The sequence below is a fragment of the Poecilia mexicana genome, unplaced genomic scaffold (genome assembly GCF_051168715.1).
Source record: "Poecilia mexicana isolate PSO_F unplaced genomic scaffold, ASM5116871v1 scaffold_18, whole genome shotgun sequence".
NCBI classification, from domain to species: Eukaryota; Metazoa; Chordata; class Actinopteri; order Cyprinodontiformes; family Poeciliidae; genus Poecilia; species Poecilia mexicana.
In genome coordinates, this window is record NW_028263387.1 from 21,896,923 (window position 1) to 21,920,621 (window position 23,699).

The window sequence follows — 23,699 nt, forward strand, 5'->3', positions numbered from 1 at the left end:
GTTTGATAAATTCTCACCATCTGGCAACACATCTGGTGTCTTTTTGGTACTGGGTGAACATTCATGCATGCAGGCAGAATAATGGCTGCAGTCTTACTTTTCCCAGGTTTAGAGCTTCATGTGGGTCGTTAAAGGCGGTGAACTCTCTGGGACTCCCGTACAGATTGACAAAACACGGCCCAAACGTCGGCAGGAAACCGAGGCTGTCATCAACTGCAATCACACAAGATACATACAAAACATTTATTACCTGGTCAAAGAGAGAACAACTATGACACACATTAAAAAAAACTAAACATAACTGCTTTACTGATGGCAATAGATTGTGGTTTTCTCTTTATTACACAGAAATTAATTATCTGTCAAACAGATTTGTTGAGTGGGTTCTCGTAAAAGGAAAGTGATGTAGGAAGGTAGACGTACTGCCTGAGTGGACGGTCCGAGGAGTCAAGTCATCTGAATGCGTAGAGAGGAAGGATGGTTAAGAGTCAAAGAAATTCAAAATGAAAGAATGGAAACAGAGGTTTCTGAACGCAACTCAAACCAAAACCCAAGCAATCAGACCAATGTTGTTAGTTCTCTCTGCTGTTACAGACGCTGATGTGAAATTGTTCATGTTTTGTTCGACAGATGCTTCGAAAACATGGTCAAAGCAAAACTCAGGCAAGCTGTGTTTGTCTGGAGTAAAAGGAGCTTCAAAGATGGGAGTGATGTGTGTATTTATCACAAAAACATCAAGTTTGTCTTCATGCAAAGTCAACTGCAAAGTACCCATGCTGTGTTACGTTGACAAACCAACACTTCATCCAACGGTTGAAGAAACTGTCCAAGAAACAATGTTTCTCAAAAGTGCAAATAAATAAACTTATTTTGAAAGGTGTAACTGAAATAATGACCAAAGTAACCAGAAGCGTAATCAAAATTCAAATGATCTATGATTCACACGGTCAGTGAGGAAAAATAGAGACATTTGACTCGCAAAAAAGCAAAAAGAAAGGAAAAAATATCTTTAATATTTTTAATAATCGTTTTTGGTTCATTCTGGAGTCAATATCTAGAGAAAATGTGATTATGAGGAAGGTTTGGGTTTTTAAAAATAAATTTGTATTTCCATAACTCACCAAAATACTTAATTATAACGAAGTGAATAAAGATTCAGATTAAATGGTGACATTTGGTGTTCCATGCAGGATCACTGGAGTAAAACAACAGAGCCAGCCCATTTCGTTTTAAAACATATCGATATATATTCATTTTACCAAGGTATTAGCAAAGTGCAACTAATCATTTGCAGACTAGATTTCAATATCTGATATTTCCAATTTCTTAAATATTTTTTTCACCTAGACCTAAACAGTTTTTATTTTTTATTTTTGGTAAATATCACATATTCCTTACATAGGGTAACCAAATGCTGCCATATTTGTACTAGCCCATGCTAGTTATTATGTCTTTTACAGCCACTGACTTCAAATAAAACACGTTTCACGTTTTTCCCCTTAGAAACTCTTGATATTTGAGTTTCAAATAAGCACAGCAAGTGTCTCCCCTTATTCTTCTTGTCACTCAGGGGATTAGCCAAGGAGAAGTTTGTATGAGCGTCTGTGTGGAAAAAAGCCAAAACCAAAACCATCACAGCATGACAATGCCTAAGTTCTGCATAAACACTGGTGGTTTTAAATCCAGTCTAGATTTGCCTGATGAGGTCCAGTTCAGGTCAGACTGACTTTTGGGTGTTTTCACCTGATAATCCAATAGATTTTGTTTGATTGGGGATGAAAATTGTTACATTTGTTACATTTTCAGCTGCACTGTGTCAAACTAGCAAAAAGCCTGTTATCCTCTTCGCCTTTGGTGGCGCTGCACCAATAATCACTGAACGACACAACATGAAGAAAACGTTTCTTCACGAAAGAAGATGAAAACAAAACTGGGAGTGAAGTCAGATTTTAGCGGTTGTAGGATTTCTCTGGGAGTAATCCCACTAGCACGTTTGTTTGGGTTGTATTTACCCAGAATGCCCTGTACTGTAGTCTGCTTTCTGTTTTTTAGTGGTCTCTGGTCCATTTCACATTCACATATGCCTTCGAACCGCACCACAGTTCACTTTGATCGGACCGAGGTTTGTAGGCGCAAGGTTTGGATGTTGGGTCCGAGTTCGATTCCACAAATGAACCGGACGTTCCAGACAAGCAAACTGGAGTTTGATTAAAGTGGACTAAACAGGGCTGGTGTGAATGCACCCTTAAACTAGTTTAGATAAGCGACTTACCGTCAATCTCTCCTCCGGGCGCCGAGATCTTAGACATGCAGAGGTGAGTGGTGCCAATCACATCGTTATGACTAGCTCTGTCCCTGAAATGGGAAAAAAGAAGAAACCAGAGCTGCTAAACATCTTAAAGCCAAATTTATCAATCTATTATCTTTTGAAACTGAAAGCTTTGATCTGATTAACTACTCAGTTTAATTACAAGACAATCACACAAAGTGGTGTGTTTATCTTTACGTGAAAAACTGTTCACCATACCTCAGCCAGATTAAAATAAAGTTGGATCCAGTGTTTTCTAACTGGACAAAACCAAAAGCTACTTCATTAATGGAGACTAAATAAAATACATTACAACTCTTGATCTTATATCAAGGAATTATGTCGATTAATTGAAATATTTTTTTGTTTTGGAAGTTATGTTTTTTGTAAAATTTGAATTTTGTTTTTCAGCACGCCCAAAGCGGCCATCTTGCTTTACAGCTTCTAATTATTTGGACTTTAAATTCAGATCAACTCAAAGAAGAGATGGTTGAAATAAAAGCCAGTTTATGAAAATATTTTCTGCCATTTGTAATCTTTCTAAGAAAAGAAAGCTAGAAAAAACATGTATCAAACTGATTTCCAAAATCCATTTGTTTCCAATGACCTTGAAATAGAAACACATCCCTGAAAATGACTGAGGTTTCTATAAGACAGTTTGTTTGATAGTGTTGGTTCAGCGAACCATGAAACTGGTAAGATTTAGTCAGATAAAATGTACGGATTCACCAGTCCACAATTCGAATCCTCATCTTCTCACACATTGAGGGAAACTGTAAAAAAATAAAAATCCCAATATAAACATTAATCTGTGTTAAAGGCGTCATGGTAAATCAGTCTCTGTTTGTCTTACTCTGATTGGCATTGCCAGGCTTTGGTTCCACTGAGGATTGGCGTTTTTCTCCAAAATCTTGGTGCAGACCTGAAAGATTATAGCAATGGATTTTAGATGGTTTGTTTTTGACTGGAATACTGAAAGGTTGATATTACTGAAGGTAAAAGTCACCGTCTTTCCAGCAAAGTGGATCTCCACCAACGGATCCACCAAGTTCTTCCTGTTGGTGTCGAACCCGAGAATCTGCCTCATTCCATCCATGAAGGCGTCGTCCACTAGCCAAACACGGCGGAGCGTTCTCAGTTTGAGCTTACAAGGAGCTAAAAACAGGACGGGAACTTTACGAAGACTCACTTTGAGGTAAATCTTCAGCTCTGAAGATCCTGAGCGTGAAGACGGCCCCTCTCAGCGAGAGGCCGGCCGGTCTCAGCAGGTTTCCTTCGATGTCCTCTTTCTCCTCAACACACTCCCGTTTATCAGCCTGGAAACAAACGAGGTTCGACATAACAACATGTAGAGGAAGTCGAATTCAGTTGGGTTTGTTCGCTACATCAGCACAAGAAGAACCACACTTTAAATATTAGCATATTTACTGTAAGCAGGCTGGATAGAAAAATGCTATAAAATCATGTAAATACCTGCTGTTTCTCATGCTAGTGAGTAGAACTGGGCAACAAATCAGTAACAATATATATTGCGACAGACATCAATCAATAATACATCTGATAAATAGTCAATATATATAATTTTTATTGAACTTCAATCCAGAACAGAGCAGCTTTAACAGGAGATGTGGGCAGAGTTTGAAAGACTTTAGCTGCTCCACCTCTATGTTGGTGGAATCAGCTAGCTCTCTTTTTGGTTACCTAGCAACTCACTCGTTACCTAGCAACGACCTGCCATTTAACTGCCACAGTGGCAGTTTGAGGCTCTTAACTGCTCCGAAATACTGCCACCAGTTCGGCGGTATTTCAGATATTTAAAACAGAGAAACTAAACAATAAGTATTGATATCGACTGATATGAAATTATTATGTTTTTCAGCCATCCCACCACACCCTATAAAAGAAAAGCCTATGTTTACTTTAGCAACCTTTACCATATAAAGAGTCATTTTTGCAGTCACTCCTTCTAAATTAAATGTATCTACAGCAGAAAAACCTACATGACCTTTCAACTGGAGATGCTTCAATACCTACAATGTAGAATGTGTTTATGGTCAAATTAATTAGTTTTACTTCAATTTTTAGGCTTTTCAACAGGAGAATGAACAGAAAATATAATGTTTATTAAAGCTACGCTGATATAAAAATGTAGACCAAAAACTTGACTTTTTATTATCACTTTTATATTTATATGTCACAGCTTCAGACTGCTGACTTTAGTTGCTTATATTCTTAATATAAGCAACTAAATTTATATTAAATTTATTCTACTTTCATCAGTCTGATGTCAGTTTATTATCATTTACAGACGACACAGACAACCAGATTGAATATCTAACATTTATCTCATAGGGCTTTTGAATAGAGATCCCAACAATTAGTCAATTTATAATTAAATGTGGATTAATTGTTTATGAGATTAAAATTAGATCTAATCAATTAACTAATAACGTCTTCTTAGATCTTCTTTTAGCGTTGTAGTTTGGTCGCCATCAAGAAGAGAGTGCTGCTCTTTAGTCACAGCTAGTTAAAACAGAAATAAAGATGGCGGGGCCATACCAGAACAGGAAAGGTCCAAACAGAGTCCGGAGTGGGATGGAAAATTAGCTTTATTCTGTTCTGTTTTAAAATATAAACACTCAGCTTGATTTATCACCTTAGTAGCGCTCAACTTGTCCACCAAAAATTACAGATTTGCTACAAAGGCGAGGATAATGACAGAGATAACGCAGAGAATTTGTAACATGATGGAATAGACAGCATGCCAAAAAGCAAGGGTGATTATTGAGGGCTGTCATGAGTTAAAGCACTTCATGGAGCGACATTTTAACGGTCAATCCTCAAGGAAAAATGTAAAAAAAAAAAAAAAAATGGCTGCTCATCAGTCAACCTTATCTTAACTCTTTAATCGGTAACTGGCATTTACATCACCATGCTTTTAAGTGTAACAAATACAAATATTTTCAAATAATTTGCTTATATTTTTTTTTTATAAAATGCTAATGTTTTCTTTTAAACTACATTTCTAGGTCATCTTTCTCTTGGAAAGTTGAAAGAAGCGCATTAAAAAGAAAGAAAAATAGAGAAAGAGGTCCTCTTATTATAAGTGAGAAATATTTTCCAGATCTGCAGCCATGCCTCTTGCTCACCGGTGGTTCATCTCCAGCTGCCAGGACAAACACGCTGACTTTCAGGTAACCTCTGACCCCGGCAGAGAGGTCGTCGGGGTCACACAGCAGAAGCCATTTCCTCAAAAAGCAATGTCCTGAAGGGTGGGGAAATCAAAATTACCTGTCAATAAAATGGCAAAAAGTATAAAAAAAAACTAACAACAACGCACTTACTGTGTTCATTGTAGACAGTGCCGACATCCAACTGTAGTGAAAAATAACAGATTTTAGATTTAAATTGTTGTGATTTTACACATCTACAAAAAGGTGAAGTGAAACATATTTAAATACTAAGCATGATTTATTTGGAGAGAGGAAGTCTTTTATTTTGAAGAATGCTTAACAGGATGTGGTTTTGTCTTTTGTCACTATGTGTTTCCAGTTGCTAGGATACGAAGAGTTGTTGCCTTTGTTTGTTCAATAAAAGCTGAACACAAAATGTTAAGCAAAGACGTCTGAGTCTCCGTTATGATTGCAGAAGCTTTCAGTGTGAAGGACGAACTTAGTTAAAAGTTAAAAGTGTCTGATATGAACGTTTTACCTTGAATTCACCGATTACAGCGTCAGTTCTTAGCGAGCGAGAGTCACACACCTGTGGTGGGAAATAACCTGATCAAAATCTGCTTCTTTTATATCCACATCACCAAATAACAGAAAACTGAAGGAATAAAATAAATATGTTGTCTACATGTTTGCCTTGAAACATGATTCAGAATCTAAATTCAGGCTTACAGTGATGAAGATGGGTTCGTCAAACAGCTCTGACGGTGTCTCGTAAAAGTTCAGGAAGAACGTCTGCAGAGGGAAATCGACAAATGTTTGAGTTTGACAGAAAATAAACATAAAGATCTTTGCAGTAGGACAGAGGTGGACAGAGGACAATAATAATTTTATTGTGAAATTTTTATCTTTTACCTGCTCAACAATATGTCAAAGAAGTATTATTTTAATTTAGAAAATATGTTTATATGGTTTTTGCCTAATGTTTACAGTTGGGACTATGTTCTATTTTGTTTTCTATTAAATGATTTTATTTCACTTCCAGCAACAAAAATAAGAATTTTCTTCTAAAACCTAAAAGCTGTGTTTAATTAATGAATGTGTCCAGGTGTGTTTCTGGGTAAATGTCACTGGATGTTTTGGCATATTATGAATTAAAATAAAAGCAACAATTATTTGTGTTGTATTTAACATTTCCAGGTTAAGAAGATAAAACCTGTTGTGGAAATCTCAACCTAATTGCATAAAGTGTGAATATTGGCTCCATATGCAACAGAACAAAGCTGGGAAGTAACTAGTTACCATTTACTTGAGTAACTTTCGAGAAAAAAAATTACTTTTAGGAGTACTTTTACTACACTGTACTTTTTATTCTTACTTTATTTATTTCATTCTGGAGTATTTATTCTCTTACTTGAGTAAAATTTCTGGATTTTCTAAAAACATTTTTAACCAGAAATCCACCAGACACAGACACACACCTGCAGTTTTTGTTAAGTGTCATAAGTTTTTTATTGAAAGAAACTTATTTGGAAACATTTTCTTTTGCCTGATTTTTTTTTTTTTATTATTTATATGAATTATTGTCATTTTGGTCCTTGAAATAACAAAATTCCCACTTAACTTTATATTTTTGTCTGTCTGTTGATGTGATTTTTAAACATTAAATGACTGATAATTTGACCAGTTACTCAGTAGACATTTTTTCTCTTACTTGAATAACTTCTTGGACGGCTAATTTTTACTTTTCCTTGAGTAAAAATATGCTGAAGTATTGATACTCTTACTTGAGTACATTTTTTGCCCACCTCTGGTAAAGAATCAGATTTGTGTAATTCTTGAACTGCAGTCAGGGGCCACACAAAATTATTCCAAGGGCCACAGATGGCCCTCGGGCCTCAGTTTTGACACCCCTGCAGAAGGAGCTGGTTACCTCATCGAAGACCGGGTTGTTTCCCTTCCTGATGCGGGTTCTCTTAGTCTGCCCGGCGACGGCCACCTTCACTACGGGTTTGATGTTGACTCCAGGTAACTGTCGAGCTTCAACGACCCGAACACGAACCTGAGCAGAAACGGTTTGTTGAGCGAGAATCGGTAAACAACGGCTTCCTCATAACACCGAGTGAAACCAATCACCGTCTTCTTGAGCCAAGCTGTTCCTCAATCAAAAGTTTTCATTTGTATTAATATCTTTTTAAAGCTATTAGTTATTGCTTCCAGAGGTCATTAAAGGTCAAACAGCCCGTCCATATTTACTAAGCGTTTGTGCAGCAATAAGTACCGATTGTGCATTTAAGATTTTTAAGATTTTACTTAAAAAAAGTTTCCACAAACTGTTTTTTTGTATGACAGAGTATTATGGCAATACTAAGAAAAAGTAAAATAAATAAAATAGCAAGAATAGTCAATAAATTACCAGAACAAAGTTACTATGTTGAGAGAATGGAGTCGTATAGGAATAAAGTCGAAATAAAGGAGAATAAATTAGTAATAGTATGAGAATAGCCATAATATTTTGAGAAGTAATAAAATTACGAAAATAAAGTCATACAGGAATAAAGTCAAAATAATACCAGAATAAAGTTGCAATAATAGAATAGTCATAATATTTTGAAAATAATTTGAAAATAAAGCTCTATTTTTTTAAAATAAAAAAATAATATCAGAATAATCATAAGTTTGAAAATAAAGTTATAAAATTATGAGAATAAATTTGTAATAATATCTTGTACTTCATTTTCCTAATTTTGACTTTATTCTTGTAATTTTATTTTATTTTATTTGCTCTAACACTCGTCATAGTTTTGTATCTCAGTTGAATTTGTCTTTCAGTTTATTTTTAACATGATTTTCACTGATAACCTACAGAGTTGGTTTTAATAAGAGTTCTTGATTTGACCTTGAAACAGAAACTCAGATTTGTTTGCAGCAGAAATCTCAGTGAAGTTACATTTGAATCCTGAACAGCTTGAAGCTCCACCTGTATGTCCTGAGGTTTGTTGGCCAGCGGTTTGGGCTGACTGCTGGCGCCTCTCCTCCTCTTCCTCAGCCCTCCATGCGTGTTGTAGGCCGGCGGGGAGCGTTTGGGCGTCTGGTTGGTGGGCGACTCCTGGCCAGGAGGCCCCGGGGGGCCGACGATCACCAGGGACCGACTGTCGTCAACTCCCGCCTCCTCCGCAGGCTCCACCATGATCATGCTCTCGGTGTCCTCGTCGCCCAGAGTATCCAGAGAGATCACTGGGTGGAAAACAGGCGGCCATGTTTTATTAGAAGAAAACCCAACTGTTGTCGTCTGTGTGGTTATTGATTAGTTTTTATACGCAGATCATGTTACTTGTAACTGTGTCCAGCTCTACATTGGGGTTGCTGTGAGGAAGAGACTCCGGCTGTGAGGGGGGATGGAAAACAGGAGCCGATCCTGGAGGAGGGATGTAGGAGACCTGCAGGGTCAGCGTGGCCTGGTGGACGCAAAGCATTGTGGGTTGGTACAGACTGCAGCTTCGTTTAAATCACAAATCTGTGAAAAGTCTTTGTTATATGGACCCCCTGCAGCTTGACGTCACCCCCATCTCCCTAATGGTGGGCCAAAAGCTGCTTGCTAACAACGACTAGCATTAGTTTTAGCCATTAAGATATCAATGTAACGCACTAAATCTTAAATGTAATATAAAAGATAAATTAGTGTTTTGCTGCTAATTGTCAACACTGCAGCAACTAGATAAGATCAGAAAAAAGATTTAATTAAGAAAAAAATAGCGAAGAAGAAGAACGTAGTTCAGTTATGCTAGCTTGACTTTGAAAACCTCAGCATGTAGATGTGATGTGGGATTTGTTGTATTTTGGTTCAGTTAAAAAAATTAAAAAATGTGACCTAAACACCAACTCTGACAGATCATCAGCAGAGCAGGTGTTTAAATTAGCCGCGTTAGCTCAGCTAGTAGCAGCAGTAGCTAATCAATCACACTGATTGCTTTTTAATAATCGCAAAATAAACATCAAGCCTAAAAGCATAAAACTGTAACGCACTGAATGTTCTGCTTTTTGTGTGGGAAATGTTTGAGTGTTTTTTGAATCCTGGTACACTAGTGTCTGTGTGTTGCACAGCTGACACAGAGCGCGAGAAAATACTGGCTTTGAGATGTTCTTTAATGTTTTCTCTTCGTTATTTTTCCTTTTGCTGTGGCGCACTGCACTAAATTAATAATACCAACATCTCCAGGCTTCATTTAGTTAACAGAATTGTTCGGTGTTTATGGATCAGTGGTATCGACGTGTTGGAGTTGTGTTGGTTGATCGGCTCACCCCTGTGTTGTTCCTCTTTGTGTCCAGCAGGGAGACGGTGAAGGAGGCAGCAAAGTTGGGAGAGTTGAGGACGTCTCTGAGACCGAGCCGACATTCACCCAGAAACCTGACCAGACCAATGAAGACAAACATTTACATGAACTTTTCTTTTTTAATAATCCCACTCAGGAAACCCAGATTACACACAATGACATGGTTTTACTCCCATTTGTAAACAGTACAAACCTTTACCATACATTGCTGGCAACATATTTTTACTCAAGTAAAAGCAGAAATACTACATAATAAAATTACTCAAGTACAAACAAAAAGTACAGCACAGTAAAAATACTCATAAAAGTACATTTTTACCAAAAAAAAGTTCCTCAAGTGAATGTAACTGAGTAATTGTAACTACCTAACTCTGGTTACTGGAGACAAAGAAGAAATGCAGCTGATGAAATGTTGTTTAATATCGAAGCATTACTCATTGCAAACACATCATAACTATAATATTTAAAATATAAAATTTTAAGATTAACACTTTAGCTTCAAATTCCTTTGTGAAATTTTATTTTATTTTTGTGATACAGTTTCTCACCTCCACCTCAAATTAGATTTTTTTGATTTTCTCTCAAATTATAATTTTGCATATTATTTATTTAGAAAAAAAAAAAATCACACAAATTAGTTTTGTTTTTTTATTGTTTCTATTTATCTTGTTAATGTGATATTAACGTATTTTGCAAACACCTATAAACTTTAAGTTCTTTTTAACAAGATAATTTAATGGACAACACACAAAAACACTTAAGTGTCAGTAGTTTGATGTATCGACATTAAGTAATAAAAAGTAGCAATATTGGCAATACTGGATCGTATTTATCTGTATCGGATCGATACCAAAATATTCTCCTCTAGAAATAATAAATGGATCTAAAACTATTCAAACAACTCGCTGACTTGTTGCTAATGCACAAATATGAACTGTTTGTAAAAGCTAGCAGTGAGACATTTTAATTTTTGTACCTGTTTCTTCCCATTTTCTCGTGATCTTTGACGACACAGTGAATTTCTGCTCCAGAGTCCAGAGGAATCCCCTTCAGGTCCCATTCAAATCCCTAACAGAGAGAAAATAACATCATAAAAGCATCAAAATGTGAAATCAAAAGGTAAATTCTCAAAATAGAATAGCTAACTCTGAACATCACTTAGATCTGGTTAAAATTATTCTACATGCTATTTGCATGAGTGTACCGTTCTATGGTACTGCTGGAGTTTAGCTGTTTATGTAAATATTTAATTTTAAAGTCTGTATTTACTGGAAAATTCATTAGCTTTGACTTATTCCACAGATTTCTGGTAGATATAGATCAGCTTGTATGAGAAAATAACAATTTTTCCATTTTGATTATCAATCAGGCCAACATGTGTTTGAAAACATGAATGAAAAATTATTCTTAAAACCTGAAACTAAAACAAACAACACATTTATTCAGTAACACAAATTAATTGCATCATTAAATATAATATCTATAAATATAGTAGTATGTCAGAATACTGCAAATATATTCTGACATATTATAATGTAAGTTTCTCATGAAGTTTGATATTTTGATAGTTGGGTTACATGAAACTCACCTCGTTCCAGACCGGGTTGGGGTTGTTCTTAATGACCTTCGTCTTCTTCTTTGACCCTGAAGCAGAAAGAAAAAATGTTGGATAAGTAGCATATAGTCAAATTAACAGATTGTAACTGACACTGCAACATGATATTGTTTTTAATCCAGGAAAATAAAAATATAATGTAAAAGGTTCCAGAGAAGCTGCTGCTTGAAAATTCAATATAAATAAATGTTGTTTTAGGTAAATGAGTCGTTTTGAATGAATTTAGCTGAGAAACAGCTGAACTCTTGTTAAACAACCACTTTTCAGCTTTATGCTACCAGCAACAGAAAAACATCAATTTAAAGTTGCTAAATGTTTACATTATTTGGTGTCACCAGGTGACTCTGATCAGATAAATGTGTGAATGTGCCGAAACTTTCTCCAGCTGAACAGAAACAAAGATAAAGTTTTTATGTTTGGACTTAAGAGGAGCGATGCCACAGCTGGAAGCAGGAGATCAGGTCTAAAATCTGGAGTAGAGATGAACTCTGACCTGAACATTCAGAGCCACATAAAGATAGTTACAAAGTCGGCCTTCTGTCACCTGAAGGACATCTATAGGATTAGGGGACTAACGTCCCAACAATGTCGTTTATCTTTAGTCACATTGATTACTGCAACAGTGTCTTCACAGGTCTGAGTAACAAATCAATCAGATCCAAAACGTTTCTGCTGGAGTTCTGAGTAAAACCAGAAAGTTAGAGCACATCACCCAGTTCTACAGTACATACACTGAGAGAATAGACTTAAAAATACCGTTCAGTGGTTAGTTTATAAACCACTGAACGGCTTAGCACCACAATCCATTAAAGATCTGCTGTTGTCATAGCAATCTTCCAGACCCCTCAGGTCTTCTGGTTCTGGTTCTGCTCTGAATTCCCAGAACCAGAACCAAGTAGCATTCAGCTTCTATGCACCACAAATCTGGAACAAACTTCCAGAAAACTGAAAAATAGCCGGAACGCTGAGTTCCTTTAAATCTAGACTAAAAAATTAGAGCTGACTTTGAACCACTACAAATGAAACATTGACCAATATACTTGATGTTTATCGGTGACGATGACATTTAACAAAAAGTAATGTTTATTGTGTTTCATAATTGTTGACTGTAAATTTTACATTTTTTATGATGTAAAACACTTTGAATTGCCTGTTGCTTAACCCTCCTGTTTTCCTCGGGTCAAAAGTCGTTTTGACCCGAGGAAAACAGGGTTAAAAGTGCTATACAAATAAACTTGACTTGACTTTTTTAATGTTATTTAATACACATATGTTTCTACTTAATGAACTTAGGGTTGAACCTCTGCTTCTTGTAGTCTTCGTTGTATTCAATAGGACGTTGTATCAATATCTGAAATCAAAACCAAATCAGTCCTAACTCTGATTTCAAAGCTAACCCGAGCTTGCTTGGTTGAGTCCGTTCTCAAATAACAACCACCAACAAACAATGTCCTTATGTGTGCGTGTTATCTTTCTGTCACTTCCTGCAACATGAAGTCCTGAGCTCTGATTTCCTGCCCTGTCAGGCAGAAATGAGGCAGGAGGGTCAGATGAGACAATGAACAGCCAGAATAGGTTATCAACCACAGAGGAGCCCTAAAGATCTAAATTCAGTTCATCGTATTTATACAGAGGTCATCCCAGGACAAACTATAAACATACGCATGGGGATGTGAGCCATCATCGGTTGTTCATGAAGATCTTTATCATTATTTTTGTTCAGTTTCAGTGGATAAGAGGAACAAATCCAGACGCGCAGTTTGATTCAACCAGACAGAAGGAAAGAAAAACAATGCTCATTGTGTCGTCCATGATGCAACTGCACACAAACTGGACATAAATTCAAGGATTACGATATTACTGATACGTGACTTTTGATCAATTTTTTTATCATTTTTTTCTTGGTTCATCTACATCAGTGGAGTTCAAAACTTTTGTCCTGGTGGCCAAAATAGTCAAGTTAAAAGCACATGCAGGTTTTTTTTTTTTTTTAAACACAAAAATTAATTTGGCTTTCATTATTTTATCTGATCAGATAATAAAATATAGTTACTTACTTTCTTCTTTTTTATTTTTTACAAAGGGTCATAAAAGTGTCAGTTATACTAATGCTAAATATCCGTTTGAGGGGGTTAACCCTTGATTATATTCTGAGTAAGAGTTTATATGTTCATAGTCCTATAATACTCCAAAATCATTACAAATGCAAAAACCACTTTAGACTTACAATGATTGTTGTACCTTTTTTTTTTGTAAATTAAAGATTTTATTTGAGTGCAAAAATTGTTCATCTAAAACAATTGAAAACAAAATTATCCATCTGCATCAACCGCCTGTGCTTATCGGTTATTTTTGCCTCACTCTGGAACTGTAGAGAGGGGCCAAACAACATCATTCAGAGGGCCACGGATGGCCCCCGGGCCGCACTTTGGACACTCCTGATCCCCATTAATTCCGAAAGTTAAAAACAAAACCACACCATTCTCCACCTCTTGTAAAGCACACCCTCAAAATATTGTTTTCTTTCCTGTTTTTCCCACTTCTATCACCCAACACACAACCTACACATGGCCAACAACATGCAAACACACAAACACACACATTGAGACGCTCCTACGTAAGTGGACCTCCGTTCTTAGAGGATATCTTAAAAAACATCTCCACCCTTCCACACACAGGTCGAGAGGTTGCGTTACTTTCTGTGTGTGTGAAGCCCAAAAATGTCCCTCGGGCTGGTATCTGGGTTTGAATCTGACAGGAAGTAACGCAGCATTAACTTCCCGGCTGGTTCAGCTTGGCACATTTTCTGTCATGATCTGAGAATAGAACAGGGAGCAGAGTGAACCCGGCATGGGAAACCTAAGTTTAGATCTGCACGGCCCCGTGTGTTTGTCTGTCTGTCAGTCAGCATCACTGCATGTGTTATTTTAGGAGCAGGAGCCGCCGAGCAGCTAGCGCTTTTCATATAGCACCATTGTGCACAAACACCAATGTGGTATGAGCCGCAGTAGCTTCCATTGGCCATCAAATTGCGCAAATTGGAATTAAATTTGCTTAATGGAAGCACGCCGCTGTTGTTGACCACGTGACTTATATGTTGCAAAAGTTGTTTTCTCCCCAAACTTTATTTTCGTAACTCGCATTTGGTCAAGGTAAAGGCAGGTGTTTTTCAGCTGTATTAAATTAATTAGTGTATTTTGCAAAACCACAAGTCAACACTTTTTTCGCATCACACAAGTCATGAGATCAATGACCAGCTATTACTACTGGCGGAAACGACGAAGAAGACAACAGGAAGTAGTAAGAGGATGACAGCAAAGCATGTTTTTTAATGATTTATGTGAACAACCTTATTCACCTGCGATTTTAATTCTTATTTCATAGAAACACATTTTTTTATTTTTCAAGATTAGCCGAATATTAACAAAGTTTTGCTTACATTTGTAAGGGAAATGCAAAAACTCAGAAAACGTTAGGTTTTTTCAAAATTTGCATGTTTCCATGGAGCAAATTTGCTTTCATAATTCAAATCTGTGCAATTGTATGATCAATGGAAGCTAAATTATACAGTCAACAGATACAAGACAACAATCTCAGATTATAATCAGCAGGGTTTCAAGTTTTTATCCCTGGTTTGGATGGATGAGAAAACATTGTTTCTATGGAGATCCTTCGCTCTGCACACAAACACAAGCACTTGCCATCAAACTCAATCACTTTTGCACCTGCAGACAAACAGATGCAGGAGTGAGGAAAAGGAATCCACAAAATATCATTAAAACATTACAAAACTCCAGCATCAGTGGTCAGAGTGACTTGATAACCTATAAACTTATAAATAAATATAGTTTCCATAAACCAAAACCTTCTCTTCCTGTAAATAATCGGAGAGAAAACCTTCAGGTTCCAGTACTGACAGCGGCTCTTATCTGTCCCTTCCTATGTTTACATCCCAACTGGGATTTATTACCTCCATACGACGCCTCTGCCTGCTTCTCCTCCCACTGCTTCCTTGCTGCTCTATTATAATGTCTATAAATGGACATGGTGTCTGTTTTCCAGAGTGAAGGAAATGCTCACTGCTAGTCCCTGAATGGTTTTAAACACAAACCTTTAAAGTATCTGGGGTTGTGACGTTCATAACAAAGAACATGTCAATGTAAATTAAGCTGTTTGGGATTTCCCTGTGAACTTTTGTACATTGTTTCCCCACCTGGTAGACGTGTAGACTCGGTTTGATTGGGCACCATATTGCAACATCAGTTACATTTTCAGCTGGTGTGGTTCTCTTTCACACTACATTCTGTCAAATGAACTAAATCCTTTGAAAACCAGTTCCTCTGGTGCTGCACCAAACACCACTGAAGGAACAACACAAAAACATCTGAAGAAGACACCGGCAACTTCCTTCTACATAAAATTTAAACTAAAATGGAGTAGCGTCAGATTTTAGTGGAAGTAGGATTTCTCCTTTATCTTTGGAAAAGACAACAAGCCATTTCTCCCATTAGACTCTTGCATTTGTTTTGGTTATATTATTTACCCAGAATGCCCTGCGCTGTAGTCTTCTTCCTGCTTTTGGAGGGGACTCCGTGCCGCTTGGTGTACACACAAGCATTCCAATTTCACCAGAGTTCACTTTAACCAAACCAGGTTTATAGGCGGACCAGAGTGACATTTTTTGGTCCACATCAGAGTCTGATTATGCCTTCACACCTCCCCAAGTGAAGTGGAGATGGATTAAAGTGGATTAAACAGGACTGGTGTGAATGCACCCTTAAATAGACACGCAAGTCTCGCGCTAGCAGGAGAAACAGTTTGTCTTTTTTGCCAAACACCAATGAAAAATCTAACAAAATGTAAACAGTTCCATTTCTGTTTACATTTTGTGAAGGAAGTTGTGCTCAGTGTCTTCTTCAGAGGTTTTTATGTTGTTTCCTTCAGTGGTTCTTGGTGTAGCGCCCCAACAGGTGAGGAGGGGAACAGGTTTTCAAAAGATTTGGTTTGTTTGACACAGTGCAGTATGGAAGAAAACCACAGCAGCTGAAAATGTAACAAATGTTGCAATTTTGGTCCCAAATCAAACCGAGTCGCCGGGCTACCAGGTGTGAAAACACCGTTAGTGTGATAGACCAACATAAAGTGGTGCAGAACTGTGAAGTGGAAGATAATTTTTAACTAACAAAAGTTTTAAAGTGTAAAGTTTGAAAATCTCAGAGGGAAGTTGGGTACTTAGCCAGACAAGGAGCAGATAAGAGGGAAAATGGAAACTAATTCATGTGAAAAGTAATAACATTGTTATTAGGTGGTACAAATCAAAGAATATCAATGGATTAGGATGGTCTAGTCAAAGTGCAGACCTAAATCCAATTGAGAATCTTTGGGAAAGACCTAAAATTAATGTTTATATACAGTCTCTATTCAGTTGTAGCTACATTGTGTCAAAATGTGTCAAGAAGCTTTACGTTGAAGCTTTCTAAAGGTCATCATCCAATCAGACGTCACTTATCAGGAAAAGGAAACATGCCACATCAGTAATGCTAAAGAGTTTTAGGTCAGTCACTGAAGTAAAAATTAATCTTTCTGGCTGAAGTGTTGTGTTTTGTTTTGAATGTCATGTCCATTTTTCACTGGTCTTGGTGTGAGACTTTGTTTTAGCAGTGAGATTAGATATAAGTTGGGGCTGCAGCAGGGAGGTAAATGTCTGATGGCACCAGGAAATTGTGTTTGGACAAAGGCAGGAAGTTAAGCGCAGAGTTCACCTCATTAAGGAGGCAAACACCAACTTATGGAAAGAACAAAAAAAGTTGCACAAACAAGATGACGGAGGGCAGGTAGAACAGTTGTTTGTTACCCATTCAGTCATACGTTGCACCTATTATGGATGCAGACTGAGGAATGAATCAAGCCAGAATGGTTCGATGTAATATCGAAGACTCGGTTTTTGATTTTAACAGCTTGGTTTGCTTTGTGTTTGGACAACACTTGGGTTTCTGAGTGTTAGAACTGGGTGAGGAATGGCTGTTAATGATGCTCAAAACCAACACGTTGCATCAAGTTTAAGGAAAAGAACAATGTTTGTGAGGCTAAGAAACTAAATAGGCTTTTCTCCTATTTGTTTGTGACAGTAGTGAAAATCTATGTACAAGAGGCACCAAAAATCATTGCTTCATCCCATACTGCAAAAAATAGAAAAATGCCTTTCAAACGGCCATCCTCATGACTTTAGATTGGCCTAATAAATCTTCATATTTGCTGAGATTTCTGTAACCCTCCCATACGAAAACGTTTTGCAGCATTCATCTAATTCTGTGTTCGTTCCATCAATTTCATTTCCTTCCATTCAACCCACCTAGACGAACTCCAACTATTCGTACAATGAAAGAGGGAATGCTAAAATGCTAGCTTAAGTTTAAAAATGTGGAAATAATTAAGTTGGTGTAAGAAACATTGCAAATGAAAAATATTGAAGGCCATTAGCATATTAGCACTGATTTTGCTAACCCTTATATTTCTCCTCAATAGAATCAGATTAGAGTGTTTGCTAAGTTAAGAAAGGCTAATATGTTAGCTTATCTTTGAAAGTGGCAGACAAATGTGAAACATTGACAAATGTGAAAAACTTAGCAATCAGTGCTACTATTTGTAGCTTAGCACTATCACTAACTGAGATGTATTTTCTTTACTTTTTAAAACATTTTATCAGGTAAATAAATTTGTATCTATGCTAGGCTAAAGAAGGCTAATGTCTTGACAATGTGTTATTCAATTAAACAGAAAAGGTTACAGTAACATAAATAAAAAACTTTTTGTGATAATTAATCCTATTGCTGGCATAGAAATGCTTCCTCCCTACAGATTTATTTAATAAAGCAAAGCATCATCTTGGTTGAGCCAAACTGGAGTGGGTAGGAGAAACAGCAATAACACAATATTTCCTTAATTATACTTTATTGAGACATTCAAGAAGTAAGCAAGTTAGCATACTTCTTAAAGTGTGTATATATCATTTTTTATTTTATTTTGAATTAATTTATTTTTATTATTATTACACACACACCCTTCAAAAAACGACAATTTGTGATTTTTTTAGAGAAATCAATTATTTAAATTCTTAACATTTGGGAGGAGTCCTGGCTGTCTGTGTTAATTTTTTTAAATATTATTCTATCCCCTCTAAAAACAGGAGCTTTTGGATGTTTTGACACATTTCGCCAAAGCCCCAGAGCTGTCCCCTTACCTCTAAACGTGACACTGGCCAGAGGGTCAGATCGCCTCAGGTTGTTAGCCCTCTGAAGAACGCAGCGCAACATGGCTAAAGCAGAATCCTACGGGGATGAAGGGCTGAAAAAACTCCCTCAGATCTGACAGTTTCAGATCTGAATGAATGAGAAGTGGCCGAGTTCAGAAGGTCGAAAGGCTCCAGGGCGGAAGAAGCAACGGCTTACATAACGAGGCATCCGAATAATCAGCCGTGGATGGAAATAAAGATCTTCTTATCTTCTTCTGGGAAAAAATATCTCCACCAGATGAAGTTGTTTTTTTGTAAAAATGATTATCCACGGATTGTTGTCCCACTTTGTCTGTTTGTCAAGCAGTCTGTCTTTTCTGGTTTCTTTCTCTCTTTGAATCTCTTGTGGAGAAAAACTGCAGTAAGCGAGGCTGTCAGGAACACACACCTCACATTCAAAGGAAATCTCAACATTTCCTGTTCTCTTTTCCTCTCTTATCTCATGATTGTTTCCTTTTCACCCAAATATTTGCCAGAAAAATAAAGGTTTCTACTCCTTTCACTCATTTTCTCTCTATGTGTAGTTGCTCTGTTGCTAAATGTTTAGGTCTGATTTTAATCTGGTGTTTTCAGTAAAACAAAATGGATAAAAATCTTGTTTTCAAAACTGCTTTACAACTTTTTTTTTTAACCTCTAAAACATGTTACGGCATTTGAGAAAATCTTGCAGGTTTACTTGAGAGTTCCAGACACATTGTCTAAAAATTTAAAAAATAAAATTAAGAAATACAAAATTGATTTAAAAGAAAGTTACTGGTTTAAAAATGTAGCTACAAAAACAGGATGTTTTTGGTTTTATTAATTGTATTAAACATAATTTACCTTTTCAGGCAGGTTGTTTGACTAACCTTTATTTGAAAATTAATTTCATTTTATTTAAAAATCACCAGTTTTAGGTCCATACCACGGTAAATACAAGCATACGCAGTAAAATAGCGCCACCTACTGGTGGCAAACTGTGTCCACAATGTTCCATTACTTTGGAGAGAAAGTGAAAGTAAAATTCACAACAAAGTAATTTCTACGGCTTTAATACAGTTGATAAATACTTTTTAATACTTATTAGAGAAGCTATAATCAAAATACTTTTTGATCAATTTTTTTAGAGATATAAAACTAAATTTGGTAAAAAAAAATAAAAAAAATTCAGAGGAGATGCAATTAATTTCAAATTAATTATGATCACTATAAAGCAAGCATACATACATATTATAGTCTATGGTTAATAAATTATGCATAATACTAATAGTAAAATGTTGATGACATAATGAGGCAAAAACGTGTGTAGATAAAACAAATTAAAACATTAACAATTACAGAGGCAACCATACGACTCCGATTTGATAATTAATAATTTACTTTATTACATAAAATTATAGAGATGAAACATTTCTATGCAACCAATAATGTCAGTTATCACTACGAGGTTTTAATTTCGGTTAATATTTTCATATTTTTACTTGACTAGTACAATGTAAATAAATTATATTAGCCTTTTTAGCCTAGCATAAATACAAATTTATTTACCAAATAAAAAGCTATAAGAAGTTTTCAAAAAGGAGAAAGAAATCAGTGCTAGTAAAAGATTGCTACGTTTTCACTTATGTATTTGTCAGCATCTGCCATTTTCAGAGTTAAACTAGCATATTAGCCTTGCTTAGCTTAGCAAAGATACTAATCTGGTTCTACTGGAGAGAAATATAAGGGCTAGCGATGTCAGTGCTAATATGCTAATAGTAGTGAATGACTTAGACAATGTCTTGCCTGTATATATTTATATATTTGGGCATTAAATATTTTCATTGATGTGAATAGTTGAATAGCTACACACAGTGTTAGCGAGGGTCTTACATTATAACTTTGAGGTTCAAGTTAAATTTCTTGGCCAACATTTGGTTAGTATTTGGTGTCAAATGTGAAAATAAAGAGTAGAACAACATACATGTTTCCTAAAAAATGGATTACTGACAACTGAGTGGAAAATAATTCAACAAGCGTTCATAATGGTTGATTCAGGTCCAGATTTTTGCCTGGATAGTCACAAGTTGGTCTGTGTGTGCTGCAGGCTGCAGCGTATATCACACAGGGAAACCTTTGTGCTCCAACAGTGTCCTAAGTTCAATGCCCGATCAGAGAACTCAGTCGTGCTAAATGTTTACTTAAGCTGAACGAAAAACCAATCTGTAGATAAAACTGTATTTTCAGTACCTGGAAATATTGATGGATCAGTTTGTGGTGTACCTTGTCAGTACAAAGTACACCACAATCACTGACAATCAGTTGTCAGTGATTGTTAAACAAAGTGCAGTGATTGTTGGATTTAACACGCCGTTGTTATTTATTTATTATTTTTAAGTAGCTAGGAGGAGGCAGGGTGGCGGGACTTGAAACTGAGGCTGGTGTGCAAGTTACTCAACAGCTTGTTGCTAGGTAACCAAAGAATGAATGAGTTGCTAGGTAACCAAAGAATGAATGAGTTGCTAGGTAACCAAAGAGCGAGTGAGTTAGTTGATTCCGCCCAGCTAGCTTAGCTAGCCAGGACACGTACATCTAAAGCTTTTTTTCCTGCCTACCAGTTCAGTGAATAGTCTATATATTGATTATTCTATCAGATGTATTATCTATTGATATTGATCAAGTGTCTATCGGAATGTATACTGTCACTGATTTACTGTCCAGCTCTACCTAGGTAGGCATAACACCTGAAAAGTGGTCAGTTTAAGAAGCTTTGTCAGTCTAGTAATTTTTGTTGGTTTCAGTCTGACTGGTGGACCAGCTGCTTCAGCTCAGTGCCTCATGCTACCATTACTGTGAGAGGGAGGAGTGTTGGGCTTCCCAGAGGATAAACTCTGCTGAAAGACTGGTGCTAACTATAAACACAACCAGGGTTCACAGGAAACACACTGGCATTCTTCTTCCCTATCTGTCACTTGGTCCCCAATTTAGCTGCTCACTCTTTCCCATCATCCTAACATCGTTCTGTGTCGGCCGCACCCTATAAAACGCTAATATTAGAAGGGTTTATCTAATAACCTTGCAGCTATTTCAGAGTTTGATGACAACTTCCAACTGGAAAAAGCCTTGATGCAAGCAAAGATATTCAGCTTTTTGTCCCACAATTTTCCTTGACTTTTACTCAAACACATGGTCACCATCCATACCTTCATAGGTGACGCTGCAGTAGGCATCACTGATGTCATCGTCCGGCGTTTGTAGACGCTCCGCACACAGAATGAACACACGCAGCATTGCTCAAGCACACACAAGCACAGGTCCCTCAGATCCCATCAACACCAACACACAAGCTGTGTCCATATATCCCAAAGACACATCTAGAAAATCAGGGAAGATCCATTTAAAGGTAGAGAAGGAAAGGAGAAGAGGAGGAATGAATAAGGGCTTGCAGAGCGACTGGTGGAGCAGCTGTCTCACCCCCTCCGACCTCCAGCACTTGCATAGCTGAGCAATCGTCCACAAGCTGACTCATGCACCGATACACACTGTCCCTTCAATCTCAGCTGGCTTAAAGGGCTACACACTCACAGAGTGGCCTTTATTTTCAGCCATCATCCTCCAAACAACATGCCACTGTTAATCTACACACTCCTCTGCTGGAACAATCAAAGCATCAGACAGAAAATTAATTGGAGATTCAATTTGGACAAAATTCACTAGACAAGCAGGGCAGCTATGAGTATATATTTCATTAATGCTGTGCTGAGTGTATAAACAGAAGCGTCAAGTAAAAGTGAATAAAGGCAAATTTTATATTTGAACCCTTGAAAAGTAACACAATTTTCCACTTTAAATCTTTAAAATTATGTATTTTCCAGGCACATATAAAAATGTCATAATAACAAAACTAACTGAACAATAAATTGACCCAGACTTTGTAGCGATAAAAGATAATATTGTTATTTAGAGACCATTTTCAAGTATAATGACAATGTCATAATAACGCAAGAAGAACACATTCAAAAGTCAGTAACCTTTAAATTAAAATGAACATTTAAACACAATAAATCAGGCAAATTAAAATTGTTGAACTCATTTTAGGTTGTCATACAATTAATGGATTTATTGCTAATTGCGACAAACCAAGACACAAACTGTGTTTTTGTTTATTTCAGCCAAATTGTAGACATATTCATGACATGTTTGAGTACTTATTTAATAGTTAAATAAATTTTGCTTATATTAACGGTCATTATTTAAATGCTCTACAGACTGATTGGTGTTATTAAAAGAAAGAAAGGGTGCACCAATTTTCATGGCTAGTTTTCAGTGCAGATTAGATCTTGTGGTGTGTTAAAATAGTATGATTAAACAGCACTCCTTTCATTTATTTAAACTAAACTGTATACATATTCAGTCCATGGATAAAGTGTTTTTTATGCCCTACTTCTAAACTAAGCAGTTGTGGCAAAAATACAAACTCCAGAAACTGTGGTAAGTACTTAAATCATAAGGCAGAAAAAAATCTATCATTATTGTTATAGACTGTAAAATTAAATTTACAATTTATTGTCCAACTACATGAATCAAACCCAGAAGCTCAGCCCTTTGTGTCACATGACCGAGAAAGTCCTAATCTCATGCTTTGGATTAATAAGCAAAGCAGAGAGAAAGGCAGTTAGGGGATTTCACAGTCTAAACTTTTGACTTTACAGACTGTAAAACTTCTCACAGTGACTTCGGTTCACATATTTTCACCAGCTGCCAAAGAATAATATTAAAAACCAAAGTGTTATACATTCAGACAAGAACAAATGATGTTTGCTAGTCAGAGCAGGCTAAAATATGTCAGGACAGGATTTCTGTTGCCCTTCTATTTATAATCCGACTCACTTGGCCGCAGGCATTTAGACTGTGTGTGTGTGTGTGCGTGTGTGTGTGTGTGCGCGTGCGTGTGTGTGTGTGTGTGTCCTGGTGGGAAGTTTGCTAACTTTAGAGTGGGGGGATAAAGCTCAGTATGTTGACC

General features: G+C 36.6%; 1 protein-coding gene across 3 annotated transcripts in view; it reads right to left on the reverse strand.

Annotated features, from left to right (window-relative positions):
* Positions 1-22,146, reverse strand: part of dysf (dysferlin, limb girdle muscular dystrophy 2B (autosomal recessive)) — an 89,847-nt gene extending 67,701 nt beyond the window's left edge. The window contains exons 1-18 of one of the 3 annotated variants that reach the window (XM_014981495.2): positions 21,880-22,146; positions 11,401-11,456; positions 10,789-10,880; positions 9,781-9,886; positions 8,813-8,936; positions 8,459-8,715; positions 7,412-7,540; positions 6,211-6,273; positions 6,020-6,070; positions 5,653-5,683; positions 5,458-5,573; positions 3,498-3,624; positions 3,315-3,418; positions 3,162-3,230; positions 3,038-3,081; positions 2,273-2,355; positions 424-456; positions 98-213 (exon numbers count right to left, since the gene is read on the reverse strand). In XM_014981495.2, coding sequence (XP_014836981.2) covers positions 98-213; positions 424-456; positions 2,273-2,355; positions 3,038-3,081; positions 3,162-3,230; positions 3,315-3,418; positions 3,498-3,624; positions 5,458-5,573; positions 5,653-5,683; positions 6,020-6,070; positions 6,211-6,273; positions 7,412-7,540; positions 8,459-8,715; positions 8,813-8,936; positions 9,781-9,886; positions 10,789-10,880; positions 11,401-11,456; positions 21,880-21,967 — 1,689 coding nt within the window. In that variant the 5' untranslated portion in view covers positions 21,968-22,146. Of the gene's footprint in view, positions 1-97; positions 214-423; positions 457-2,272; positions 2,356-3,037; positions 3,082-3,161; positions 3,231-3,314; positions 3,419-3,497; positions 3,625-5,457; positions 5,574-5,652; positions 5,684-6,019; positions 6,071-6,210; positions 6,274-7,411; positions 7,541-8,458; positions 8,716-8,812; positions 8,937-9,780; positions 9,887-10,788; positions 10,881-11,400; positions 11,457-18,667; positions 19,364-21,879 lie in introns of those variants that run through there. The other 2 variants (XM_014981496.2, XM_014981497.2) reach the window with 2 other exon arrangements.
* Between the last annotated feature and the right edge of the window lie 1,553 nt (positions 22,147-23,699).